The sequence below is a fragment of the Chinchilla lanigera genome, unplaced genomic scaffold (genome assembly GCF_000276665.1).
Source record: "Chinchilla lanigera isolate Chin_1 unplaced genomic scaffold, ChiLan1.0 scaffold00085, whole genome shotgun sequence".
Classification (NCBI taxonomy): Eukaryota; Metazoa; Chordata; class Mammalia; order Rodentia; family Chinchillidae; genus Chinchilla; species Chinchilla lanigera.
In genome coordinates, this window is record NW_004955486.1 from 2,053,634 (window position 1) to 2,078,395 (window position 24,762).

Genomic DNA, 24,762 nt, shown 5'->3' on the forward strand with positions numbered 1-24,762 from the left:
GTGGGGATTGCTTAGAGACCCCAGCTGCTTCTCACTTCCTCTTTCCCCATCTCCGCCATAACCCGTGTTGTCTCCTAGACAGCCTCTTCCCCGCTGCCTGTCCACACAACTCCTCTGAAGGGGTAGTGATATCAGTCACACATACTTTGAGGGTGCATTGAAGCTGCTCGGACCTTTTATCCCGGTCCCATTTCCCATCACAGACAGGAGGCTCAGGCTGTTAGCTGAGAGGAAGTGGTCCATGGGTGACCACACGAAGGAGAGGGACATTATACTTCTAGTGTCCCACCAAATCGATAATCACCTCTCCGGTCATCCTCCCTTTTCCCATAGTGCACTGGCTCTGGGGAGCAGGGAACGATGGCACCTGGAGAAGATGCCACAGAAAACATGCCTGCATGACTTCACCTCCAGATCATGCTCTCAAAATTCCAGCCAAATCAGCGCTACCCTTTAAGGGGTGAAAGGAAGGCTGGCATTCCAGAAGTTCCTTGTCATACTCAGGCTTCAATCAGTGGACGTTAGAGGATGAGCGTCCCAGTGCTGAAAGGCTCATGGGATCGAGGGTGTGTGAGACCGTGGGGACGGGGGTCTCGGAGGTGCCTTGTGCCCTTGCGCAGGGGCCGAGCGAAATCTTTGTAGCCTGGAAAGCCTGTTTGCGCGGGTTCACTCGGGGAGATCAGCACCACGGACAGCGGCCAGGGCGCAAGCTGTGGGGTGGGGGCCCAAGTTCCTGCCGGGAGCAAGAAGGGCTCTTGTGGGTGGGTGTCGGCTGGGGCTGTGCCTCTCGGGATGATGGGGTCCCCCTTGCCATTTCCACCAATGCTTGGGGTGGAGAGGGAAGGGTAGTGTCATTTAGGTTCCCTGGAGTTTCTTTCCTTCAAGAAAAGAGAAAGCAGGAGACCAGGGTGAGTTGATGTCTCCACAAACCTCCCCCACCCCTCCACGGCCCCATCCGGCCATTTCTATACAAGGCCTGCTCTCCCCAGCTGCCACCCCCATGCGTGTTCTGCCACCCCATGAGGATTCCTCGGAGGCAGGCAGCAGTGAAGGGTGCATTCTCAGGCCTTGAGCTCAGCTGGCCGGAATGTGGCTGATAAATCAGAGATAAACCCCCACTCGGGGGAAGGGCTACCCGGACAACCAGCCCCAAGATAAAAGGCTGAGTTGCAGAGGAGCCAGGAGAGCAGTGGGTAGAGAGAAGGTGGGACAGGAGCTCAGGCAGCTAGGATTGTTTCAGCACCGGCCACCCTTCCTTCGATATGGGTCCCCAGACAGCCCTGCCTCGCACGATTCTGCTCCTGCTTTTCCTGTACTTATCCGAGGGAGGTCGATCCCACCCTCTGGGCAGGCCCGACCAGGCTTCGGACCAATCGGGAATACAGGTGAGCACTAAGGAACTGCAAGGACATGGGCTCCCTGGAGGGCTGGCAGCAGCAGTCAGAGGGTTCCAGCTTCCCATCCCAGTGGGTCCCCACTTGCGGCGGGAATTAGTGATAGCTGAATTAGAACGCAGCAAGATTTGATACCAGGATCCCTTCTGGGCACCAGCAGGGTGGGGGAGCCCAGGTGTGTGCTGCTGAGGCTGGGGCCTCCCGCTCAATCCGGAAACTGTTGCATCTTCTTGGGGACAAGGTCTCGGAGACACAGCCAGAGCACGTGACTCCGGAGCCACGCCAGCAGGGCAGATTGCCCACAGAAGCCTGGAAGGCCAAGAAAGCAGCCCCCAAGAGCACCCTCCAGGCCTTTAGGGGAGTCCAAATGCCCAAGGTGAAGCAAGATTCCAGTTGCTTTGGGAGGACAAGGATGGACCGGATCGATTCCGTCAGTGGCCTGGGCTGCAAGGGTAAGCCCTCTCCCGGTCACTCCCTCTGTACACATGCCACCAACAGTCACTTCAGGGAAACGGTCACCGTGGGCATCACCACTCCACATCTGAGTCCCCTTCCCCCTCCCCTCCACACCCTGCTGTGCCACAGAGGGGCAGTGTCTTGGGCGGGTGGAGCTGGCTCGGGGTCAGGCAGCCCCTGCTTGGAGCAGAAAGAGCCCTGAATGTCACTCCCCCTGAGTTCCCCCAAACTGCCTGGAAACCCAAGGCAGAGGCCAGGGTAGCCCCACTTTACAGAGGAGAAAACTGAGTCCCTCAGAGATGGGATATTCCAGAGCCTCAAGTATACAGATCAGCTGAGGACTCCGGCAGTGGGGGCGGGAGTGCATAAGGTGCTGAGAAGCTCGGCTCCTGCCTCAGGTTCCCTGCTGAGGCCACCACCACCCTGTCTCTTCTCCCCACAGTGCTGAGGCGGCCTTAGGAAGAAGCCCAGGCTACAGACATCTGCTTCTGATACCACGAGGGCTCCGACCCCAACCTCCTGACCTTCCTTGATTGACTCCTATTTATTAATTTATTTTGATTTATATATTTGATTATTTTCTATAAGATGGCTTCTTACCTTTGAGCAAATACTTCCCACAATGAAATAAAATCAACAGTACAGCACTTTCTTTGGTAATGGGTTTGTTTCTGTGTGAGCAAAACAATCCTTCATTTTGACGGGGGGAGAAAAAATGAAATAAAGCACACAAAGCCTCCTGTTTTCTTGAAGGTCCCAGAGATGTTTAACCGCGGGGTAGGGCGAGGCCTCAGGCCTGGCCCAGTTCGGTGGCTGGGGCTCCTTTCCTCTGGGAGTTTCAATGCCCTGGAATGCTGGTCACACCTCGGCACTCAGGCACTGTGCAGAAATTGCTTTCCTAAGTGGGCACTTCTTTTCTTCCTGGGTCCGGAACCTGAGAGGGTGTGTGTCCCTGCATCTGTCCTGCCAAGCTTGCCTGCGTGCAGCCACCATTAGAGCACTCTCCTGGGGTTACTGTCTCCGGAGTCCAACGAAAATGTCAGCCATTGGAGGCTCTCTCTCTCTCTCTCTATCCCTACCGCTCCAGGCTCCTTTGTATTCCTGGTGCGGGTGTGTGGGGAACTCGTGACTTTCTCAGTGCACCCCAGGGAGGAACAGCGGTGGGTATGTGGAAAATAAAAAAAAAAACAGACAAAAGTGGGGTCAGGTGGAGTTACCCCTCTACCTTGGGGGGGGGCCAGAGAACTGAACAACAATAGCAGGGACGTTCATTTATACCCTTGCAAAGTTAGTGTCATGAGAGGCAATGTTGCCTAGCAACTAAGGACTCAGATAGTCCAGGCAGGATGTTTTTCTCAAGGCTGAGGTAGCCTGACTGCTTGAGGCACTCTGGCCCTGTCCTGCCCTCAGACATATGTCCAATTTCTAGCTCCAGCAGCTCCCTACAGCGGGGAGGCTTTCCTCCTGCACCAAACTTCAGCTTCAAACCTGCAATCCCTGTGCCCAGCATGGTGATGCACCCCTGCAATCCCAGAACTCAGGAGGCTGAGGCAGGAAGATCGCTGGAAGATTGAAGCCAGCCTGGGCTAGATAGTGAGTTTAAGGAAAGCCTGAATGATACAGCAAAACCTTGTCTAAAAAATCCTAACCAACCAACCAGCAAAGCAAGCAGCAAAAACCTAAACCTGCAATCCCTGATGTCACCCTGAAAGGAGCTTTCAAATACACAACCTACAAGGTTACAGAGGCCTAACAAGGGGCCCCTCCCCTGACGCTGTATCATTCCTTCCTCTGCACACTGGAAGAAATAGGAAACACCTCAGAATCCTAGCGGGGTTACTGCTCTCTCCTCCAGGGGATCCCCCCCAATCCTATGTTTCCCACATATCCCAGGCCATGATACTGAACTCTGTCCATATAATGCCATTTACGATCAGCTCAGCTGAGGGGAGAAGGGCACTGAGGCAGTACTGCCATTATTAACCCCTTCCTCTACCATTTTGTCAAAAATGTGATTTCCTTATGTAGCTCAGGTTGGAAGTGAACTCACTATGTAGTCCAAGCTGGCCTCAAACTCAAGACAATCCTCCTGCCTCAGCCTCTCAAGTGCTGGGATTATAGGTGTCTGCCACCACACCCAGCTCTATTAGCGCCATTTGATTTTTTTTTTTTTTCCTGGTACTGGGAATCGAACTCACAACCTTGTGCTTGCAAGGCAGGCGCTGTGCCACTGAGCTAAATCCCCAGCCCCTAGCCCATTTGTGAGGTGAGAAAATTGAGACCCAGAAAAACTTAGCATCCTTCCCGAGAGCACACAGCCACTAAGCCCCGGAGTGACTTCCAGCCCGTGCTCCCTGGCTCCCGGTCCACAGGCTGCTGGCCTTGACCTCTGCCCTTGTGTTCTTTCTGACAGCTCATCCTGTATGCTAAGACAGTGGAACTGGAGCGGGGTCCTTGTGTTGCTTTGTACATTCACGCAGTGTGTGCCAGAGCTTATGGACCACGAATGAGATGAAGTAAAATGTTTTGTTTGTTTGTTTTTGTTTTTGTCCGGTACCGGGAACTGAACTCACGACCTTGCACTTGCCAGGCAGGCGCTTTTGCCACTGAGCTAAATCCCCAGCCCCAAACTAAAATGTTTTAAATGGAGGTTTTAGGAGCAGCTAATTTTCTAAGAAACGTCAAGTCACTGCCTGGTGCTTCTGACCCAGGGAGGGCATGGAGGGGTAAAGCAGTTAACGGGGTAAAGGCCTGTTCCGGCTCGGTCTGCTCTGATGGTCTCTCATTACCTCTCAGCTTATGGGAGGGGTGACCAAGGCCCGGAGAGGTCCTGTGACAGGGTCAGTAGTGTGGTTAGTAGAGATGGAGCTGGAGCCAGGATCCAGCCTGGGCCCCTAAACACTGTCTCACCCAGCCTTTTCTTTTCTTTCATTTACTTTTTGTTGTTGTTTTTTGTTTCTGGAGACAGGGTCTCACTATGTAGTCTAGGCTGGCTCTGAACTCATGGCGATCCTCCTGCCTCAGCCTCCCTAGTGCTAGGATCACAGGCATGTGTCTAATTCCATCCAGTCTTTTCCAAACCAGTGACTCAGGTTTGCTGAGAGGAGAGGAGTAGGTCATCTTCTCCTGACAGTCACTGGATTCCACATTTGGGGGCAGGACTAGGGTGTAGCTCGGTGGTAAAGTGCTTGCATAGCATGCATGAGGCCCTGAGCTTGAATTCCAAATCCATTTTAAAAACAGCTTTGGGGCTAGTGCTGCCCTACTCTCCGGTGACGGGAGCAGCATTCCCCAGCCTCCCAGCACACTCACAGCCCAGTGTGGTCAGAACTCAGAATCCCCCAGCATCCCTGCTCAAGCACGAAGTCAGTTGGCAGAATGTAGGTGCATGCTATGTCCCGAAGGTCCAGGAAAGATGACTGGGGTGCTCGGAAGAGGCCTTTCCGGAAGTCTTTGCCCACATCAAAGCCCATCTCAAAGGGCATCTCTGGAGACGGCCGCGTGACGCATGCAGTGCGGAGCCCAGTCCCCCAGTGCGGCTGTGCTTCGAGCTGAGGCGTCTTTGCTAATAATAACCCTGCAGCCGAGCAATTAAGCTGTGAGCACATTCCAGGGACACTGGGAGCTGATGGATTTTTGGCTCCAAAGCTCTTACTGAGAATTGTTCCAGTTTCAGATTTCAAGTTGAATTTGGCCCAAATCAGTTGCCTAAATCCGTAAGGTGGCTCAAGGGGGTCCCCCTTTTCCTTCCGTCTTAGAATACTATCCTCCTGAGCACCTCTTGTGACCAACCTCTGGCCACTTCCTGCCCAGATTTCCTGTCTTGTAGCTCCGTGAAGTCATCACCATTGGTCAGTAGAGGGGCTGACACAGCTGGGCTTGCATCTGGCCAGGATGAAACTGGCCATGCAACACACAAGGCCTGAGCTTCCCCGGAGTGGACTGAAGCATGGCAGAGCGGGGAAGGGGCCCTGGGGACCATACATCACCCCTCCAGAAGACGATCAGCAAGAGGAGGGCTTGCCCGGTGTGGTGGTGTGCACCCACAATCCCAGCACTTAGGAAGCTGAGGCAGGAAGATCACCTCAAACTTAAGGTTAGACTCACTACATAGTGAGTTCAAGGCCAGCCTGAATGACATAGTGAGACCCTGTCTCAGAAAACAAAAACAGAGAGAGAGAAAGAGACAAGCCAAGCACACACAGCCTCGTCACACGCACCAAGATCAAAAAAGGACAGGTGGGGGGCTCTTCAGGGCCAAGAGGAGGGGATGGGGTGACACTGAGAATGTCACTACAGGGAACAGAGACAGCAGTACATATGACATGGTCAAGGATGTGACCATTTGTGTCGGACCTAGGGCTCCACTCCTGGTTCTGCCACTCTTGAGCTCAGGGCCCTTGGGTGAGTGACATAACCTCTGGGTCTCAGTTCTGTCCCTCTGTACCCAGGAATGACAGTACCCGCCTCCTGGGGAGGGGTGAGGCCACCCACACACAGCTCTCCACTCAGTGCCTGGCCATTTTCCAGTCACCCATCAAGGAAACCATCATCACTGTCCTGCAGCTGGGTGGCATGGTCCCCGGGGATGCAGGGTCACACGGTCTCTTCTCCTCTGAGCCCCACAGGTGCCCTGAGAGGGGGGAGGGGAGGTCTCATATTTTCCTCATTTTACAGATGAGGCCCTGATCTGACAGCACCTGGCCTGTCAGGGGCCACTGTGCCGGGGTCCCAGCCCTTGAGCTCAGACCCCCGACCCTGTGTACATTGTGTTGCGTGTAGGGTGACACTGAGGTCTGAGCTCAGTAAATGGAGGCCACTTGATATTCCTTCCTCCAGAGAGATGGGGAAATTGAGGCCACCATGCTCCATCATTTCCTGGCCCCAGAGAAGGACCTGGCAGGCATGAGGGAAACTGCACGTCACCTTCACCCCCACGTCCCTCCTCGCCTCAGCATCCTTGCTGGGCTCACCCGCCTCGGAAGGGTGGGGCGTTGCCTGCTACAAGTGGATGGGCGTGAGCGGCTGTGAGCCGACGGCGGAGAGAGGGACAGGCAGCCTCCTGACATGGGCGACGGCCGGGAAGGGGCAGGAGCTGTGGGGAAGAACCCTGCCGCCCCCCAGCTTTCCCTGGTGTTTATGCTTGGGGGCTGGATTCTTGGGACTTGCATCACACGTGCTTCTTTGCTGACAGTCCTCTCGAACAGGACTCCCTCCACCCAGCTGCCGAGGGGCGCATTCAAGGGAGGGGGCCGAGGGTCCGCCCTGAGCGGAGCCCCGATGAATCAGGTGCAAAGGCAGCCGGAGCATCTGCACTCCCTCGAGCAGCCGGCTGCCTGCCATTTCCTCCTCTCCCGCCCTTATTTGGAGCCCTTGACAGTTGAGCCACAAACAGAGCGAGAGAGAGAGCGAGCGAGCGAGCGAGCGAGCGGGGAGCTGGGCGCCGGCCAGCCGTCACCCTGTGCTTCTCCGCGCGGGTCCCGTTGTCCAGGAGAAAGAATCCTGCAGCGCGGTGGCGCTCAGATAACCAAGGACTCTTTTGCTCTTCTCACACCTTTGAAGTGGGGGCCTCTTGAGGCAAATCAGCAAGAATGTGGCTCTTGCAGCAGAGGGTCCGGGGGCTGTTGGGGCTGCCCAAGGCAGAGGGACTGTGACCAGCTCTGCTGGACTGATAACTTTAAAAGGGCATCTTCTGCTGGCCCCTCACGCTGCCGCTTTATCGCTGCAAGTGACACAATGGGGAGGGTTCTAGCCCTCCTGCGCTCGCCGAGAGCTGGGGGGCTATAAAAACCGGAGGCGCCGGGCAGCTGGGAGACAGTGACGGACCAAGGCCGAGAGGGAAGCCGGAGAGGACAGAGAAGAGGCAGCAAGCACCAGATCGCTCCTTGACCAGTGTCGGCATGGGCTCCTTCCCCACCATCGCTGTGAGCCTCCTCCTCTTCCTTGAATTTCAACTTCCAGGCCAAGCCCAAGCCAACCCCGTGTACAACGTCGTGTCTAACGCAGACCTGGTGGATTTCAAGGTAGGGCCAGGAAAAGGGGTGCGGCCTGGGACCAAAGGGCTCTCAGGTACTGGGTCCATTCCTCTTGATTTTCTCAAAGTCAACAAGATCTCTCCCTTCCCCTGTGCTTTCTTTCCGTAAAGAATTTGCTGGACCGCCTGGAGGAGAAGATGCCTTTGGAAGACGAGGTGGTGTTGCCCCAAGTTGCAAGCGAGCCGAATGACGAAGCGGGGGCCGTTCTGAGCGCCCTCCCTGAGGCGCCTTCTTGGACTGGGGAGGCCAGCCCAGCACAGAGGGATGGGGGTGCCCTCGGCCGAGGGCCCTGGGACTCCTCCGATCGATCTGCCCTCCTGAAAAGCAAGCTGAGGGCGCTGCTCGCTGCCCCTCGGAGCCTGCGTAGGTCCAGCTGCTTCGGGGGCAGGATGGACAGGATTGGAGCCCAGAGCAGCCTGGGCTGCAACAGCTTCCGGGTAAGAGGAGATGGGGATGGGGATGGGGTGAGGAGGGAGAAAATTGTGGCTTTGTTGAGATTCGAACCTTGCCAAAGAATACCACCAGATTACTGCATCTGACAGGCAAGGGAGCAGTGTGGAGGCTTACTCCCTCTGAGATTCCGGCCCCAACTTGGCAGGGGTTCCCTAAGTCTCAGGACAGTGTTATCAACTCAACTACAGCCTGTGGAAAGAAAGTGCTTTAAAAAAAAAACTACAGCCACCAGCACCGGGAAATTAGGGTGCTCACAAGCCAAGCCATCTTTGCTCTGCTGATCAGCAGTGTGTGTCCTTCCCCACTATTGCCAGACCCTGAAGGAGTTAAGGGAAATCAGCAAGGATTGCCCTGCTTGGCTCTAATGAGGAGCTGTTTACCAGTCGTGGGAAACTCAGAGGGTCATCAGGCTGCAGAGGGGGCTGGAGGAAAACAGCAGGTCGGGGGTCAGTTGGAGAGGTCCGGTACTGTCCTATGAAGCTGGCTCTTCCAGTAGGGTCACCAAGCCAAATATGTTTTTCTGTTCATAGTATCGAAGATAACAGCCAGGGAGGACAAGGTTGGCCAGGCCCCAGGGCAGACCGAAAGAGACCCTCCTCCCCTGGTGTCTCTCCTGCAGTGAGGTCTCCTGCCATTGTCATCGAGTTGTGATGAGCACCGGATTGGAGCTGCCACTTCCCGTCAGCATTTCTCACGTTTTGTGCTACATGTAGACAAAGTGGTTTCCTTGTGGTTTTCCCGCCTCGCCCACCCCATGCGTTACTGTAGACCCTCACCTGTTACCGACCGCAGCTGGAAAATGAATAAATTTCAGCACCACGGACAGAAACCAAATGCCGGACTCTCGTGATTTCTTTCTTTCCCACCACCCACAGTCCTGGTTCTTTTACCCTTTCTGAGAGAAGAGAAAGAAAATTACTTCCTCTTTGTTTTATTTGCGTTCTTGCTGGGGTAGGGCGGGGTTCCCACTGCAGTCCTCAACCTACTCTGCCTTATGCTCCAGCCTGTTATTGAGCCCAGAAAAGCCCCCGAAGACCGGAAGGGCATTTATTTTTATCTGCATTTACTCACTTAGAGCCCTTGTTTATTCAAATCTCACGAACAACTGGACTTATTTTCAGGGTTTTCGCAGGGTGGCAAGTACTCAGTAGACAGTATCCTTAGTGCTTTTTGGTTACAGCTTGGGTGTTTTTAGAAAGTGAGGGGCACTAAGAAGATTTTCTCTGCTCCGTCTGAGTTACCTGCTGGAGCTCAGCGAATTACGCTTCCGGTATGGACAACAGTTGGCAGAGTGAGGGTCTCAAGAGATGAGCAAAGTGGAGAAAGGTTTGCTAGGCTGACAAGCCCCGAGTTCCTGGGCTTCGGGAACTACTGCACTCGAACTTATTAATGTTTTGGCGCTAGGGACTGATCCCAGGGAACCACACACGTGTGGAAAATTCTCACAGCCTTCCCCTAATTCAGCCCAAGGTGCCTGAACTCGCAGATGGTCTTGAGGAGGGAGCCACTGGGGAAGATGCAGTATTTCTGCATCTGCTGTTGAAACGGGCACTGTCCGGAGCAGAAAATGCCAGGCACTACGTTCACCCTGAATAGGGAGTGCGACTCTGACCACCTCGCCAGCCTACTTTCCAGCCAGGGTCTCCAACACCCCTTTACCTGCACACCCGCCTCTTCCTGCCCTCGTTTCTGCAGCTCCTTCTTTCCCACCCACAATGCCGTTATCAGGTCCTTCCAAGGATGTTTTCCCTGTTCTTCAAGGCTCTCTGGACATGCCTTCCTGAAGCCTTTGCTGACACCACGCCCCAGTAAAGGTCAGTCTCTTTCCAGGAGGCATTTTGTAGCTGTTATAATACAACAGCTTGCTGCGCACGTGACCATGTGTGTCTGTCCCCAGGTTCCAAGCTCTCGGGGGTGAGAGTGGGGTAAATGCTCTTCAGCCCTCCCACAGCCAGTGCTCCACAACCGCTGCCCACACCACCTTGGTGCCATGCAGAAATGCAGGGAAAAGGAAGCCAAGCAGCAAGGTGCCCCTTGTCGAGAGCAGAAGGGGCTGGAAGTGACCAAGAGGAAGGGGTTGGAGATGAGAGTTCTGATCATTTCCAACCATAATGTTCCTGGGTTAGACATCAGATATGGAAGGGCAGAAAAGCCAGGAGAATGACTGAAAGGCCCAGCATGAGACGGGGGAGGGGTCTGTAACCTGGCCCCCGGATCCGCTAGGAAGGGCAGCTGGGCACACTGCCAAGCTGCCGCCCTGACAAGGGCTCCCACTGAACAGAAGTGACGGCACAGAGGCAGAAAAGGCGCCTGGGCTGGGGGAAAGGAGCGTGGGCCGGGCGGAGGAGCTGACCGGGCTATTCCTGGTGGAACAGCAAGAGCAACACTGCTTACAAAACAAAACGAATGAACCAGCAGTGACGGACACCGGTCACATCTAAAGACGCGGTGTCGCTTGTCTCTCTTCTGGTTGAACTGGGGGCAAACTCCTAAACACAACGCTATCAGGAAACCAAAGGCAGGGTCCCCTCCGACGCTGGCAGGAGCAGGAGACTTTGACGGGGAAAGGTTAGCAACTCTGATGGACCCGTGCTCATCTGCGGGGAGGAGGAACGCAGCGGCGAGCTGGTGACTGTGGGGAAGATCCACAGGACCAAGGCAGGTGTGGTGGCGCACACCAGTGACCCAGCACTCGGGGGTAGGGGCGAGGTCAAGGCCAGCCTGGGCTACGTAGTTCGAGGCCAGTCTGAACTACAGAGCAACATCCTATCTCAAAACCAAAAACACTCCCAGGTCCACAGAACCAAACATATGCCTCCTTAGGGCAGGACCCTAGTGCCCGTGAGTGGATGCCGTGGATGAGGCCAGCTGGGCAGCAGCAGGACAGCATGGACAGGGACCCCACGCCCCAGTGCTGCAACCCCTACCTATCAGGAAGCAGGGGCAGGATAAAACCCAAGTGCCCTTCAAAAGAAGGCCCCGTGGAGACAAAGGTTAAATAAAGGAGACAGATGCAGACATTTTATTCTGACGTGTCACCATGAGAATGTCCAAGTTCCAAAAGTTCAAATAAAAATAGAATTTTACAAATTAAAAAAAAATACAATTTATATACACAGTAGAATTAGCTAACATTACATATAGACGAACAGTGCAAACAGAAAGGAGGAAGCCGTGCTGTGGAAATGACTGAGGTCCAAGGAGCCGAGGGGCAACGCTGCTGTCAACCCTGTCGTGTGCCGGGGGCCGCGCAGGCCTTTCCTGAAGCTGTCTTCACTAACGGCCGTGCCAGTTCGCCATTCTGCACGGCGGTGGTCCGTGTACGGTGGGGTCAAGCGAGAGTCCCTGCCAGCCCAGGGCTGCTCGTCTACCAAGGTCACCAGTGGATCATCCCCCAAAGCAGTCTCCACAGCCAGGCCTAGGACGCGGCCCCCAGCCCCACTTCTGGGCCCCTGGCAACGGCAAGCAGATGAAGCACAGAAAACCGTCTCCAGCCAGCCCGACTCCTACCGCGGGCCTGGGCATTTGAGGTGCCGTGGCCCTGGGGGCGCTGGGAACAGCAAGCGCTGGACAGGAAGCGGGGGAGCAAGGCGTAGTCACAGGTCGCATCTGGCGGAGGGGCTGTCTTTGGGCTTTTTGGGGAGGGCAGGTGCAGGTGGGAGGAGCAGAGTGAGTCTGGCCCTAAGGGGAGCCTGGCTCGGGTCCTCTTTGGCGCTGTCCCCTCGCTGCAGGGGGAGGGAGGCATCTGCATTCTACTGTCTATTTCTGGGCTAGACTGGGGGTGACTCAAACACAACAGGATACGCACGAGGGATAAATTCCACCGGTGTTTCACCGGGCGGCCGCAAGGCAGTCGGCTGGCGCCCCTGCCCTCTCCGAGCCGGGTCCGGGCTGGGCTCCTGCTCTGCCTGTCTGTGAGAGCCAGGGAGAGGGGAGGACGCTTCTGCAATAGGCAGTCACACCACTCGCCTGGCTTACACAACTGGTTTGCTTTTTCGTTTTGCAGTGCTGGAGTTAGAACCCAAGGTCTCGCACATGCTAGGCAACTGCTCTACCGCTGAGCTACACCACCAGCCCTTTTTGTTTTTAAGGTAAGTTGCCCCCGCTGGCCTTGAACTCTCCATCCTCCTGCTTCAGCCTCCAGAATAGCTGGGCTTCCAGGCATGTGCCCCCGCGCCTGGCAGCTGCTTTCCTTCTCTATGAGAGGAAGGCAGAACGCAGTCGGGCTCCACATGCTGCCGTAACACTGGGCAGCGGCTAGCAGCACATAGCCCCATGACCTCCTGAACCACCTACCAGGAGCATCGCGCCAGCCCGTAAGGCAGAAGCATCCAGAGAGGCTGCGAAATGTACAAATCAGTCATTTTGGTCAAAAAGGTAAATGGGGTGGGGGACAGGACCACAGGGACCCGGAAGGAGCCCTTTGTGGGCGTGGGTAATGCCCCGGAGGCCTGGTCAGGTCTGACCCAGCTCAGACTGTAAGACGCCAGGCCAGGCCACAGGCCTCAGGAGACTTCACGGGCTAAAACGCACTACACGTGAACGGTGCCATCCGAGTGCCCGAGAACTGCTGCAGCAGGGACGGCTGCTGGGACCGATGCTGACAGACGCCCGAGGCTGGAGGAAGAGGCATGCAAACGCCCTACCCTAAGTTCACCCAGGCGAATGCTCCGCAGGGACCTGTGGCTGAGAAGGGCGCCACCCAAGGCCGGGCTGGGGCTGGGGTGTGTGTGTGCTGCCCGTGCTCAGTGCCGAAGGCCCCGGGCTCCCTCCACCTGGTGCCAGCAGCACGACAGGCCTGGCTGAAGCTGCTGCCTCTGGCCCCTCGGGAGGACGGGGTGGTGGCCAGCAGGGAAGAGAGGGCTGGGTGGGGAAACACCTCCCTTCTTGAAGACACTGCTCCTCCCCCCACCAACGCGTTCCTTTCAGTGACCCGGCCCAGGACAAACCCCCCGGGCTTGTGAGATGGTCTCACCCCCTTCCCCGGGGATCAGGGAGGTGGTTCTGTCGCAGGGTGCCCTGCTTTTGCTTAACTCTGGGCTGAGGCCAAGACCGCGCTGCGGCTGTCTCCCAGGAAGACAGACACACACTGAGGAAGTGCAGTCACTCAGAGAGGAGTCGGGACAGGTGGGGAGGAGTCAGCAGGTGGGATATGGCCCACAGGTGAGACACGAGGGGGGCTGCAGTCTGACCCTGTGACTGGACTCCTCACTCGCAGAGCATTCGTGGGACTCCAATGCTCTGTGTCCCGCAGGACGGGCTCCAAGGAGACTCAAACTCCCCGAAGCAAGGGCGCCCCCCTGGATGGGCTGGAGAAGACGAGTCCGGGGATTCAGCTCCCGAGGGGGGCCTGGTCGGCGTCCCGTTCCCACACCTAGAGATGAACTTGATTCCGCAACAGGCCTCGGCCCAAGCCCTTCCCAAAGGGGGACGGCTCCCCAGGAAAGTGACAGTGGGGCTGGCCTGGCTGCCGCCTCTGCCTTGGCTCCTGGGGGCATGGGCAGGCCGTGCCAACACTGGGTGTGGGAAACGGGGAGCAGGGAGCAGGGTGCTTGCTGAGGAGGTCAGAGAAGTCCCAACTCCGATGGCTCAATACCATTCCTGGCGCCTCTGACCAGCAAGTGCTCACGACTCCAGGCTGCTGGGAACCTTGTGCCCCGGGACAGTGTAGCCAGTGGTGGCTGCAGAGTGAGCGGAGCAGCGGGCGGGCGTCAGAGGGTCTGGTAGTGCTGCCGCAGCCGCGCCTGCAGGAACTCGTGCGTCAGGTTGTGCCGCGTGATGATCCCCACGATCTGGGACAAGGAGAAAAGCTGCGTCACCCAGGGACAAACGCGCTGGCGGGAAAGGGCCGGGCTGTCAGCCTGTCCCAGGGTGCGGAGGGAGACGGAGCTGGGGCTGGACACTGGAGGGCTGGGAAGACTCGCCGCCGGCTCTCCACCTCCCGGGTGAGGACGGGACGGGGGAACCAGGGCTCAGAAGCTGGAGGCCCGGGGAACACACACAGCTCCCGATGCTTGCAGCGGGCCTGGCTCACATCCGACCGACCTGGCGCATCTCCGACCGGGCTCACACTGCTCTCCGTCCTCCCCACAGCCTGCTGGCCTCGCAGGAGCTCGAGAGAGGCAGGGACCTGGGGCTTCAGAGTCTGTGACCCTGCCACACCCTACTGTCCCCGTCTTGGAGAGCTATTCTGCGAGCTGCTTCGTGCCACTCCTTCACATCAGCTCCCGTCACTGATGCGGGGACGGAAGGCCACAGCGCAAGCCGTCAGAACTGGTCGGAAGAGCTGGCAGCTTCACCCAAGGAAGGAACGCAATTCCATCTACAACAACTAAACTCGTGTCACAGCACGCTGTGCATGGGCCGGGTCACCTGGACGCCCCTTCCTTTACAGGGACATGGTGTCCTGGAGGGCTCTGAGGTAACACTGACCGAACGCCTCCAAAAGGGGGGCTCCAGGGAGCACCGCAGGGCTGTGGGTGCGGCCCTGGGCCAGCACCCTGCCCGGCCCTCAGCACCACAAAGGCAAAAAAGGGAAAAGCTAACACCGAAGGCGGAGATTCTCTGCTGAGGACAGACACTTCCCAGGGGGAAAATCAGCGTGAACCACAGGCTGTTTCCTTCAAACTAGACACAAGAGCTCTCTGGGCAAAGTGGAAGGCTGACGAAGAGCTGGCGTGGTGACCTCTGCAGCGCAGGGATGAGGGCGTGGCTCTGTTTGACCATTTCTTATTTTTCTCAAGGAAAGAAACAGTAATCATGTAATAAGGGGAAAATGAAGTTCTAAAAAGAAATAGGGGAAAGCCTGCAGCAATCGCTATTGGGTGTCCTATCTTTTAAACCGCTCAGGTGTCAGTCTGAAGCACTTTCCTCTGACTTCTGAATCCTCACGACTGGAGGGGAATGGGGAACGCGGGCTCAGGTCGCAGCTCTGAGCCAGTCTGGGAGGCGGGAAGGGCGCCACGGCGCCACCTGCTGGCCATGTGCGCAGAAATGCACTGAGGGACGGTTTCAGAGCCCAGGTGGGACAGCAAGGACAGCCGTCCACGGGCTGTGGTCTGAGAGCCTCCCCGCCGGACTCACCCCCACAGTACCCCGGCCACAGGGCCTTTCTCAAAGGCGGGTGCGCGGACTACGTCCGCAGAGGCTGGGGTCTCCAGGACTCACCTCCCCAACAGCGTTCACCACGGGCAGGTGGCGCAGGCCCATCGTCCTGAACAGGTTGAAGACCTGGGAGACGTGGGTGCTGGGGGACACAGTGAAGGGTGAAGGGTTCATGTACGGGGTGACATCCTGTCAAAGGACAGCGAGAGTCACCTGCAGTCTGCACGCAAGTGACAGGAGCAGGCGGCGCGCGCACAGGCCCAGCCCCTCACCACGATCATCCTCGGGTTGAGCAGGGTGAGGTCCAAGTCGTGGATGTCAGGGTACCGCGGGTAATCCTCGGCCATCTCGGCGTAGGAGAGGCGCGGCTGGCCGGCGCTCTGCAATTCCAACCAAGGCAGTGCTCTGGCACCGGGGCCATACTGACCCTCTGTCCCTCTGAGCTGGGCGGGGTGCAGGACAGAGCAGCTGTGGGTGGCACCGCGTGCCAGGAAGGCCCGGGTTCTACGCCCCGTACCAGCAGGGACCTTGCTGGAAGCAGAATCTTCACACATGTGACTGGGTTAAGAAGAGGTCACAACGGATGCCCCTAAGGTGGCCCTAAACTCAATGTCATTACAAAACAAAGAGAATGCGAGTTATAGAACTGGAGCCCGGTGGCTACAGCCTAGGAATGCCAAGTCCTGCAGCTGCCACAGGAAGTAGGCAGAGGCAGGCTGAGTCCTCCTAGAACCCTTAGGGAGAGCAGGGCCCTGCTGCCACCTGCATTTTATCCTTCCGGCTTGGAGCTCCGAAAGCCAGAGTTTATGGTGACTTGACACAGCAATCACAGGACAGAATGCACAAGCTGTCACTTCCTCAACTCCAGGCTCTGAGGTTTCTGGCCGTTCTCACTGCTGCCAGCCATCCATGGGCAGCGGGCAGTGCCAAGGGCTCCCAGGCTGGGTGCAAGGACCACAAGCACCGGCTACTGCCCTCCCTGTAACTCCACTCTGCCTTCCCCTGCACAGAGCTGTTTCCGTCACCCTGGTCCACAGCCTGCAGGGCAGCCCCTAATCCCTTACCTTCACAGGGCCGGCCCAGGCCCCCGGGATCCATCCTGTGCCACCCCGCCACCCCCTTGCCCCTTGCCATCCGGACTGGTCCCCCAGCCCCCACCAGGGGCTTGACACCACCCTAAGGGCCAGGACCCAACCCAGGAGAACCTGTCGGGAAACAGGTCTCCAGGCAGCTGCCTCAGTCTCCCCTGAAGGACAGTGTGTGTGAGGGGATCGTCTCAAGTGGCGCAGGGGCCACTTTAAACAACACCCCAAAACCCCAATGGAGAACTATGGTGGGGCTGACAGGAAGGGAAGGGTGGTGTTTCTTTCAATACACCTAGACTTTCATTTGCACCAGAAATTAAAATACGCAAGTTCTATCAGAAGCCAGTGGGAGGACGTGACTGCAGAGACCCAGGCTCCCCATGCCTCACATCACCTGAGGAGGCACCGATGCGGCAGAGGGGACAGGGGGCTCACGCGGCATCCCACAGCAGCCGGGGGGCACGGGAGCCCTGCAGACGGGGCTGTGCGCCCCAGCCCCCCGCCTCCCGAGCCTCACCGACTGGCTCTCGGAGTAGCAGACGCCGCGCACGAGCAGGGTGACGAGCTGCGAGCGCAGGACCAGGCCGTGGAAGGTGAGCGGGCGGAAGCGTTCCTCCATGGTCCAGTCTTCGCTCGGGGACTGGTCGGGGTACAGGTTGGGGTAGGGGGTGTATCTGTTACACAGAAACCAGACGCTGCCTAGCACAGCCGAGCGAGGGCGCCCCGCCAGCCCCAGCGCCGCGGGCCGCACCTGCGCTCCAGCATCTGCTGCAGGAGGTCCTCCTTCTCGGCCGGCTCCTCGGGCGCCACGTGCTCGTCGCACATGTTGCGCAGCTCGCTTGACGGGTAGGACTTCATGGACTGGCTCCGCTTGCGCTGCTCACCGGCCCGCGTGAGGACGCTGGACTTCTGCGGGCGGGAGCGGGGACAGGACAGGCTGCTACAGGGCACCCCGCGGCAGCGTGTGTTGAGCCCAGGGCCTGAGAGCGATGAGGGCCGAAAGCACCTCCCGACGCAGGACCGCGTGGGACTCTGGCTCAGGTCACAGGAGCCCATGCAAGTCCAAGGACTTGGCTGTGGGCCCTGCGGTCTGTCCAGGAGCCGTTTTCCTCTTCTGGGGCGCTGGGGGTTAAACCCTAGCCTTGTGCATGCTGAGGAGCACTGCCAAGCTGCCCCAGCCTGCCCAGCTTCTAACACCCCAGCACCCTGCTCCTTTTCTCGGGAAGAGCGCCTTGACCCTGCAGAGCGAAGGACCCCTGCCCTGTCCTGAACTGGGGAAATGATGGTCCAGGTGGCGGCCCCACCCAAAGCCAGCACAGCCAAGCGCCACGTGGGTACACACCAGGTGACGTGTGGGGCGCCCCTCTCCCCGGCTTCCAAGCCGGGAATGACAGGAGGACAGACCGGCCAGTGCCACTCCTGTGGGGACTCCCAGGCACCCTGAGCACCAGCAGCGCAGGCTCCCGGCCCTCCTGCCGGCCCTGACGCCCCGATCGGATTCTGGGCCCATCACCAGGTCCACATCTGCCGGGGAGAGCCCTCCCTGCCCCCCGCCGAGTCCATAACGCAGAGCAGAACTGCTGACCTCCGCCATCTGTCCCCATGCTCCCTGTGGCAAGGAGCGCACGCCTGTCCCACAGCCCGGTCAAATCCCCGCCACCATCACATACGCGCTCTGTCACACAGTGCAGACAGCGCAGGTTTTCCTAGAGCCGCCGGAGCCCGCCCTCGCTGGGGTGGGGCAGCGCCAGACAGCAGGGCACCGGGGCCCGCAGGCTTCTCTCACCACCCCACCCCCAGGCGCTTTCCCTGCCTTGAACTTGATGTTGTTGCTGATGAGCTGGTTGCCCTTCATGAACTCCTTCTCGTTGCCCCGGTTCTCGGTGACCACCGGGAAGGCGTGGTGGACGGTGGTGCGCAGGATGCTGACCAGGGACTGGATGCGCGTGTGCGGGTACACGTAGGTCAGGTTGGGCTCCATGATGTCGCTGGCTCTCAGCCTGGGGGGAGGGAGACCGCCCAGCCTCAGGAGGGCCACCACCCCGGCACACGTGACAGGCTGTGCTGGCGCTCGTCACGGCCTGGGCCGCTGGGGCTGCCGGGACCAGTGGGTTCCTCTGTGCTTCCGTCCCATCTGCACACGCTGCTCGGACACTGGGGTCGCCCCCTGCTGCCACACCGGTGGGTCCTTGCTCATCCCCTGGCCCATGGCTGCCCCTATCAATGTCCCCTCACCACAGGCCCCGTGAGCTTGCCAGGGCGGCATCCTCTCTGCAATACTCCAGAGCACGACCTCACCCCGAATGGATTAGACGAAACTTAACAACCAGTCGACGGCTCTCTCTGCACACCAGGAGTCAACAAGCTGCAGCCCACAAAGCAAATCCAGCCCCACACAGTATCTGCGGCTGCTTTCCTGCCACAGTAGTACGGCTGAGGGTGACAAGACACGCAAAGCTGAAAATATCTGCTACGTGCCCCTGTGTAGACCCTACACCTCAAAGGCCTTGCCGGTACCCAGGCAGGAAGCCTAGCATACGTGTAGATTGTGAGGCGGGTGCCTGGGCATTACGCCAACCACTGGTGACAGGTGACACTGAAGGGTGCACGTGGATGGGCAGGTCTCACTCCTGGGCTCAGTGTGCCCTTGGTATACACAATCACACCACACACATAACCCAGAGATGCTACTTCATACTGGAGCGGACTGCCACGAGGGCCAGGCGACCTGGGAGGGCCCTGCCTGTCCCTCAGCTGCCAGCCTCCCTCCCGTGCTCAACATTCCCGAGCACACAAGGGAACAATGGGCCTGCTTCTTCCAACCCTCGAGGCTTGAGCCACCGCTTCCTACGCTAATTCTAGCATTCTTTCAGCCCCAGAGCTAGAAGTTCTGACGCCAGGGCAAGAGAGAAATAGGGGACTTACTTATCCATCTCGACCTCCGTCTCCCACTCCAGAAGCGGCACGCCTCGAAGGCCCACGTGGATGTCATAAATGCCCTTATTGAAGAAGTCCCCTGTCCATTTGGCCACCTGAAACACAGAGCACAGGCCTGACGAGAGAGAGGGCTCCGGGGTGAACCGGGCCTAGGCCTGAGAGCCCGGGGGACAAGTGCTCACCATCAGGGTGATCATGATGGGAAGCCCGTACGTGATCTCGTTGGTGGACTCGATCAGGATGACCGTGAGACTGATGGTCATGCGGACGACCCCACCCAGGAAAGCTGCGGCACCGATCAGCGCAAAGGTCCCCGAATAGATGTGGCCCAGGCCAATGTAGCTGGTGAAGGAACCAGGAAGGGGGCTTAGGAACATCTTGGTGGACTGAACGGTGGGGTGTGCAAGGGGTGAACCGACAGCTTGAACACTGCGCATGTGCGCATATATATACACACAGATGGACACGTGCTTACACACGCACGCGCACACCCACTGTACCTTTTCAGGACATTGGCAACTAAACGTCCAAAAGCGGCTCCACACAGCAGCGAAGGTACAAAAAGCCCACTCGGAACCGAAATGCCGTAAGTCCAACACGCCAGCAGGAAATAGAGGACGAAAAACAAGGCCAAGGTGATGGGGCTGAACGTCCCTGCAAGGTAAGAACTGACCTGAGTCCCACCACAGGGGCCTGGCGAGCCTCCGCAGAGCACTCGGCCCCTGCGGTCCTTCCACGCCCCGGCCGGCTCCCCTCCCCACACTGCCCCGGCGGGCGGCGCGGAGGGAAGTCCTGCCCTTGCTCAGACTGAAGGGCAAGCCCGGCCCTGGGGGCGGCACAGCACGCACTCACCGTCCTGGTGGAAGAGCTGGAGGATGGCAGACTCCTGGGGATTGAAGAAGAGCGTGGCCATGTCATTGTAGGTGTCGTTGGGACAGAAGAAGGTCTTGATACTTGAATTCACATCTTCGGATGTAACCTACGAAGCAGGGAACAAAAAGTCAGCGAAGGGCGTCTGACCGGGGCGCTCCTGAGTCTCTGAGGGGGACGGCGCCAGCGAAAACAAGAAGCCTGGCAGCCACCTTTACTTGCAGATTCAACGGGCAGCAAAAGCAGCCGCCTGTGATGCTGAATTCTTTGCATTTGGGATGCAGCGTGGAGAGTGAGGAAAAAGGCCTTCAGTTACCCACTCTCACAACAAAAATGCAACTACGCCGTGGTGCGCCACGGACTGGACTCCGCTTCCTCTCGGCGCTGACTGTGACACTGGGGGCAGCCAGGCTCAGGAGCCGCAAGGACAAGGCAGCGAGAGACAGACGGCTGGGGAGGAGGGTCCAGGCCACCGCTGGACTCAAAGCCCAAATGCAAACAGCCTTGGCTCGGGACTTCTTCCAAAAGAAACCCACCTTGCAGGAAGCCTGACAGGAGACGGCGCTCCCGGCTCCCCGTCCCCCTAGTCCAGAGGACAGACCCCACACGGGAGGTTCCGCCTTCGTTCTGTGTGGGACGAGACCTGGTCTGGCAGAGGGCCCCTGGTGGCGGGACCTGGAGGAGAAAGGCGCAGGGGCCCAGAGGCTCGGAGCGGAGCCCGCAGTGGACGAGCACAGGGCATAGCTTGGTAACAATAAACGCACGCTCTCCCAAGCCGTGTCCGCAGCCACCAGTGGGAAAAGCCCAGGGGTCAGGAGCGCTGAGAACCATCAGCGCACTTCCTGGAAACCACTGTCTGCGAAGGCAGAGCGCAGACTCCAAAATCAGCTTTCACTCTGACTCTGCCACTGGCTAGTGACCTTGGGAAGGTTCCTCACTGTGTGATGCTTCAGCTTCCTCATCTATAACAAGCGGACAACGCCTTCCCTCGCACTGTACATGCTGGCCACGGGATCGTGATGAAGACCTCACCTGCCCCAGGGACACTATCACTACCCAGCGGGTGGCGGTAAGGGTTCAGTGAGATGTCTGCTGTGGCTGTGGACTATCTGGAAGACAGTAAATGTGCCAACCCTAACACTCACTGGAACATTTTAGGTTCTAGGAAGTCCTGTACTGAAGAAATGTATTTTTAGCCAGGCGTGGTAGTGCACACCTATAATCCCAGCATGCGGGAGACTGAAGCAGGAGGATCATTGCGAGTTTGAGACCAGCCTGGGCTACAAAGTGAGCTCAAGGCCAGCCTGAACTGCACAGGGAGACCCTGTCTCAAAAAGATCAAAAAAAAATATTTTAAACTGGGCCTGGTGACGTATGACTATAATCCCAGCTACTTGGAAGGCTGAGGCAGGAGCATCACAAGTTTGATGCTAGCCTGGGCAATTTAGTGAGACCTTGTTTCAAAGTTTAACAAAGGGCTGGGGGTATAACTCAGTGGTGGAGCACTTGTCTAGTACATGTGACGCTCTTGGTTCATTCCTCAGCACCACAAAAAAGAAAAAAAAGTGCCTGTTTAATTCTGGCTAACCTATTAGACCACAGAAAGCTGTTTATACCTGAACCATCTACATCACTGTTCTGTAACTGAGCAGAGTTGAGAAATACTGTCTGGCAACGAGGCAGCCTTGGGAGTAACTAGTAATGGGGACCAATAAACTTCTATGAAGAACCAGACAGTGAGCCGGGCCTGGTGGCGCACGCCTGTAATCCCAGCACTTGGGAGGCTGAGGCAGGAGGATCGCTTCGAGTTCGAGGCCAGCCTGGGCTACAAAGTGACCCTGAGCCTCCATGGACTGCTCCTGCGGACCCTGCAGGTGGCCTCCAAGACAAGGGAGCAGAGGGGGCTGACTGACGTAGGAGGCTGGTGAGGGCAACAAGACAGGGCGTAGGGAGAATGCTCGTCAGCCTCACCCCAGAAGCTGGACCCCAGGGCGGCTCTGCTGACCACAGGAGCACCCGCTGCAAGGGCCACAGTCAGTCACAGAAGTGGACGAGACAGAGGCCACCCAGCGCACACCCTCTCGGGTGAAGGATGATCACACGTTCCTGCACCTCTCGGCAACCTGCGATGGGTGTGCAGTGGTGACCTGACACATCCGGCAGCTCTGAGCAGAAGCCCTTTCTGGGTGTGGGAAGAAGGCAGCAGAGGCACTGGGGTTACCTGGAGCTGGAACGAGCCATTACCGATCTGACTCGAAGAGGACATCTGTCGGCACTCTCCCAGCACCATGGAGGCCACAAACACCACCACGGTGGTTACCAGGGACACCAAGAGGCTCTCCAAGACTCTAGGGAGCAGAGCACAGTCGTCACAACGCAGTAACTGAACGCCAGGTCTTGAGAACTGGAAGCACGCATCCTGCTGACCGCCACCCTCTTTTCTGCAAGGGGCACTCACAGCCGCCCCTGGTCAGTCAACACACACGAGCAGAATTATCAGATCTGCTGTAACCCCGCAAAGTGTGCGTAGTTCATTGACTTCGCATCGATCAAGTGGGCTGCTGCGTCCACATCTATCCCAAGGAATGAACAGGCTTCCGCGCTAAGCCCCGGGGCCACGAGTGGCCCACGACAGCCAGCAGGTCAGGAGGAAGTCAGCTCGGCTCAGCCTTGCGGCCTAGCTGACGAGCAGGGTAAACTCAGGTCCCTGTTCTCAGTCTTAGACCAGAAATCAAAGCTGGCGCAGGAAGCAGGGGCTGCGCACGTGACCGCCTTCCTCGGGAGAGGTGGCCTGGCCCACACGGTCTCAGGGAGCCACAGCAGGCTGGGGGAGGCGACTGCACAGGTACCTGACAAGTTTAGGTTTCGGGTGCACGTTTCGCATACGGTACTTTGCAAGCCTCTTGTTCAGACAGTTGAATGTGGCTCCTAGGAGGCCCCCAATGACCCCCATCACGACGAAGAAACCCAAATCCATAGCAGTCCAGAGATGACATTTTTTATCAGAGTCAGAGCACTGAGAGACGGGAGCAGGGGGAGAGAGAAAAACCAGAGCGGCCATGAGCACAGGAAGGAATAGAAGAAAAGACAGAAACAAGAGCTGCAGCTGCCTCCCTTTCTACAGCAGTCCTGCTCCGACAAGTGTGGGTGTGCCCAGGAGACGCCTCTGGCGAGGCACCCTGCAGAAGCGGCGCCTGCCCTCTCCGCACTCCCTGCCTGTGCTTTAACGACCAAGCGGGTTGCATGGGCCCAGTGCGACATCTTGAGAGAAAGGACAAGACACACCTTAAACTCGCCGAAGTTCAGCAATCCAGGGAGCTGGAAGGAACCCCAACTTCCAAACTGAATTCCGGAACGGAAGAAGTTGAGCGTGAAGGTGGCAGACATGGAACAGAAGAGCTAGGGGACAGGTGACAGAAAGAACAGTCAACAGAGACACGCCTGTCTCCTCACAGTTTCTCCTAAAACCCACTGCTTCCCCTCTGGCATGAGAGCCTTTATTGAGACCTCCTCTGGCACAGACCCTGTGGCACCAGGAAGGGGCGATTCATAGAGGACACATCACTCTAGGCACGACACAGGTTCAAGTCTCAACCCTGACAACTCCTGCCTTAGGGGAATGACAGCTGCACACTTTTCAGCTGGATGGGCTACAAGGAGTTTGGTGTGAGGTTTCATGTTTGGGCGGGGAGTACGGATACGGGCAGCAGAAAAGCCCACAGTGTGGAGGTTACAGCTGCTATGGCAGAAGAAGCTCCCACTGAGCAGGCCCCCCAGTCTCACCACAACAGTGGTGGGATAGACAAAGGCCCAGTTTAATTTTGCTGGTGTGGGGAGGCCTAGGAGGTGGCCTCCAATGATGGCTGACATCTCCTCACCACTTTCCACGTGAGCCCTTGGTTCCAAAAGGACGAGCCCTCCTCCAGGCTGAACAACGTGCCCCCGATCGGGGCCCCGAACGCTGCAGCGACTCCTGCAGCTGCCCCTGCTGATACGAAGTCTCGCTTATCTCTGAGGAGAGAAGTCAAGGACAGAAATGGGACCCTCAGGCTGCACAAGCAGCTTCTCATTTCCTTATCAGGAACGTTTTCTATCTCAGCCCACGAACAGGATCACGAAAGGCTGGGTCCCCAGAGAGGGACTCGGCAGCACATGCGGGTCACCTGCTGGCCAACACCCCCTACATGCTACAGTTTGGATCTGAATTGTCTTGCCAATGGCTTGTGTATTATGGGCTGGTAGCTCAGCCCATGGTGCCGTTAGCAGGTCGAGGAACCCTTAAAAGGCGGGGCCAGGCTGGAGGAAGATAGGTCATTTGGGGCGTGCCCTGGAGGAGATATTGGGACCTCAGTCCCTCCTCTTCCTGTTTCAATTCCTGCTTATGAGAGCAACAGTACTGAAACCCTCAAAAGTGTAAGCCAGAATCAG

At 57.7% G+C, this 24,762-nt stretch overlaps 3 protein-coding genes and 1 long non-coding RNA gene across 6 annotated transcripts in view; 3 read left to right on the forward strand and 1 right to left on the reverse strand.

The window, feature by feature from the left end:
* Nucleotides 1-1,141: 1,141 nt before the first annotated feature.
* On the forward strand, nucleotides 1,142-2,497 carry Nppb (natriuretic peptide B). Its single transcript, XM_005403980.1, has 3 exons — nucleotides 1,142-1,385; nucleotides 1,636-1,846; nucleotides 2,293-2,497. Exons 1-3 carry the CDS (start codon nucleotides 1,263-1,265, stop codon nucleotides 2,307-2,309), a joined length of 351 nt encoding a protein of 116 aa, XP_005404037.1. The 5' UTR covers nucleotides 1,142-1,262; the 3' UTR covers nucleotides 2,310-2,497.
* A 5,065-nt stretch (nucleotides 2,498-7,562) lies between these two features.
* Nppa (natriuretic peptide A) lies at nucleotides 7,563-9,172 on the forward strand. Its single transcript, XM_005403981.2, has 3 exons — nucleotides 7,563-7,873; nucleotides 7,996-8,322; nucleotides 8,869-9,172. Exons 1-3 carry the CDS (start codon nucleotides 7,751-7,753, stop codon nucleotides 8,878-8,880), a joined length of 462 nt encoding a protein of 153 aa, XP_005404038.1. The 5' UTR covers nucleotides 7,563-7,750; the 3' UTR covers nucleotides 8,881-9,172.
* A 2,166-nt stretch (nucleotides 9,173-11,338) lies between these two features.
* Nucleotides 11,339-15,222, forward strand: LOC106146613. The gene is made up of 2 exons (XR_001231136.1): nucleotides 11,339-12,429; nucleotides 14,432-15,222. It is a non-coding gene; the product is annotated as an uncharacterized LOC106146613 (long non-coding RNA).
* Clcn6 (chloride channel, voltage-sensitive 6) overlaps nucleotides 12,684-24,762 on the reverse strand; it is a 30,001-nt gene continuing 17,922 nt past the window's right edge. For 2 of the 3 annotated variants that reach the window (XM_013504261.1, XM_005403984.2), the window contains exons 10-23: nucleotides 24,213-24,345; nucleotides 23,620-23,733; nucleotides 23,184-23,350; nucleotides 22,556-22,682; nucleotides 20,317-20,443; nucleotides 19,965-20,118; nucleotides 19,647-19,806; nucleotides 19,453-19,559; nucleotides 18,341-18,527; nucleotides 17,279-17,436; nucleotides 17,045-17,201; nucleotides 15,715-15,822; nucleotides 15,506-15,631; nucleotides 12,684-14,130 (exon numbers count right to left, since the gene is read on the reverse strand). In XM_013504261.1, the coding sequence (XP_013359715.1) occupies nucleotides 14,050-14,130; nucleotides 15,506-15,631; nucleotides 15,715-15,822; nucleotides 17,045-17,201; nucleotides 17,279-17,436; nucleotides 18,341-18,527; nucleotides 19,453-19,559; nucleotides 19,647-19,806; nucleotides 19,965-20,118; nucleotides 20,317-20,443; nucleotides 22,556-22,682; nucleotides 23,184-23,350; nucleotides 23,620-23,733; nucleotides 24,213-24,345 (1,906 nt within the window). In that variant the 3' untranslated portion in view covers nucleotides 12,684-14,049. Of the gene's footprint in view, nucleotides 14,131-15,505; nucleotides 15,632-15,714; nucleotides 15,823-17,044; nucleotides 17,202-17,278; nucleotides 17,437-18,340; nucleotides 18,528-19,452; nucleotides 19,560-19,646; nucleotides 19,807-19,964; nucleotides 20,119-20,316; nucleotides 20,444-22,555; nucleotides 22,683-23,183; nucleotides 23,351-23,619; nucleotides 23,734-24,212; nucleotides 24,346-24,762 lie in introns of those variants that run through there. The other variant, XM_005403986.2, reaches the window with a different exon arrangement.

Excerpts from the sequence above, each read along its gene's own strand:
- Nppb (XM_005403980.1), top strand. The coding sequence starts at position 1,263 with ATGGGTCCCCAGACAGCCCTGCCTCGCACGATTCTGCTCCTGCTTTTC. Across the intron at positions 1,386-1,635 it reads CGGACCAATCGGGAATACAG|GTCTCGGAGACACAGCCAGA; the intron begins GTGAGCACTAAG and ends CTTGGGGACAAG.
- Nppa (XM_005403981.2), top strand. The coding sequence starts at position 7,751 with ATGGGCTCCTTCCCCACCATCGCTGTGAGCCTCCTCCTCTTCCTTGAA. Across the intron at positions 7,874-7,995 it reads CAGACCTGGTGGATTTCAAG|AATTTGCTGGACCGCCTGGA; the intron begins GTAGGGCCAGGA and ends CTTTCCGTAAAG.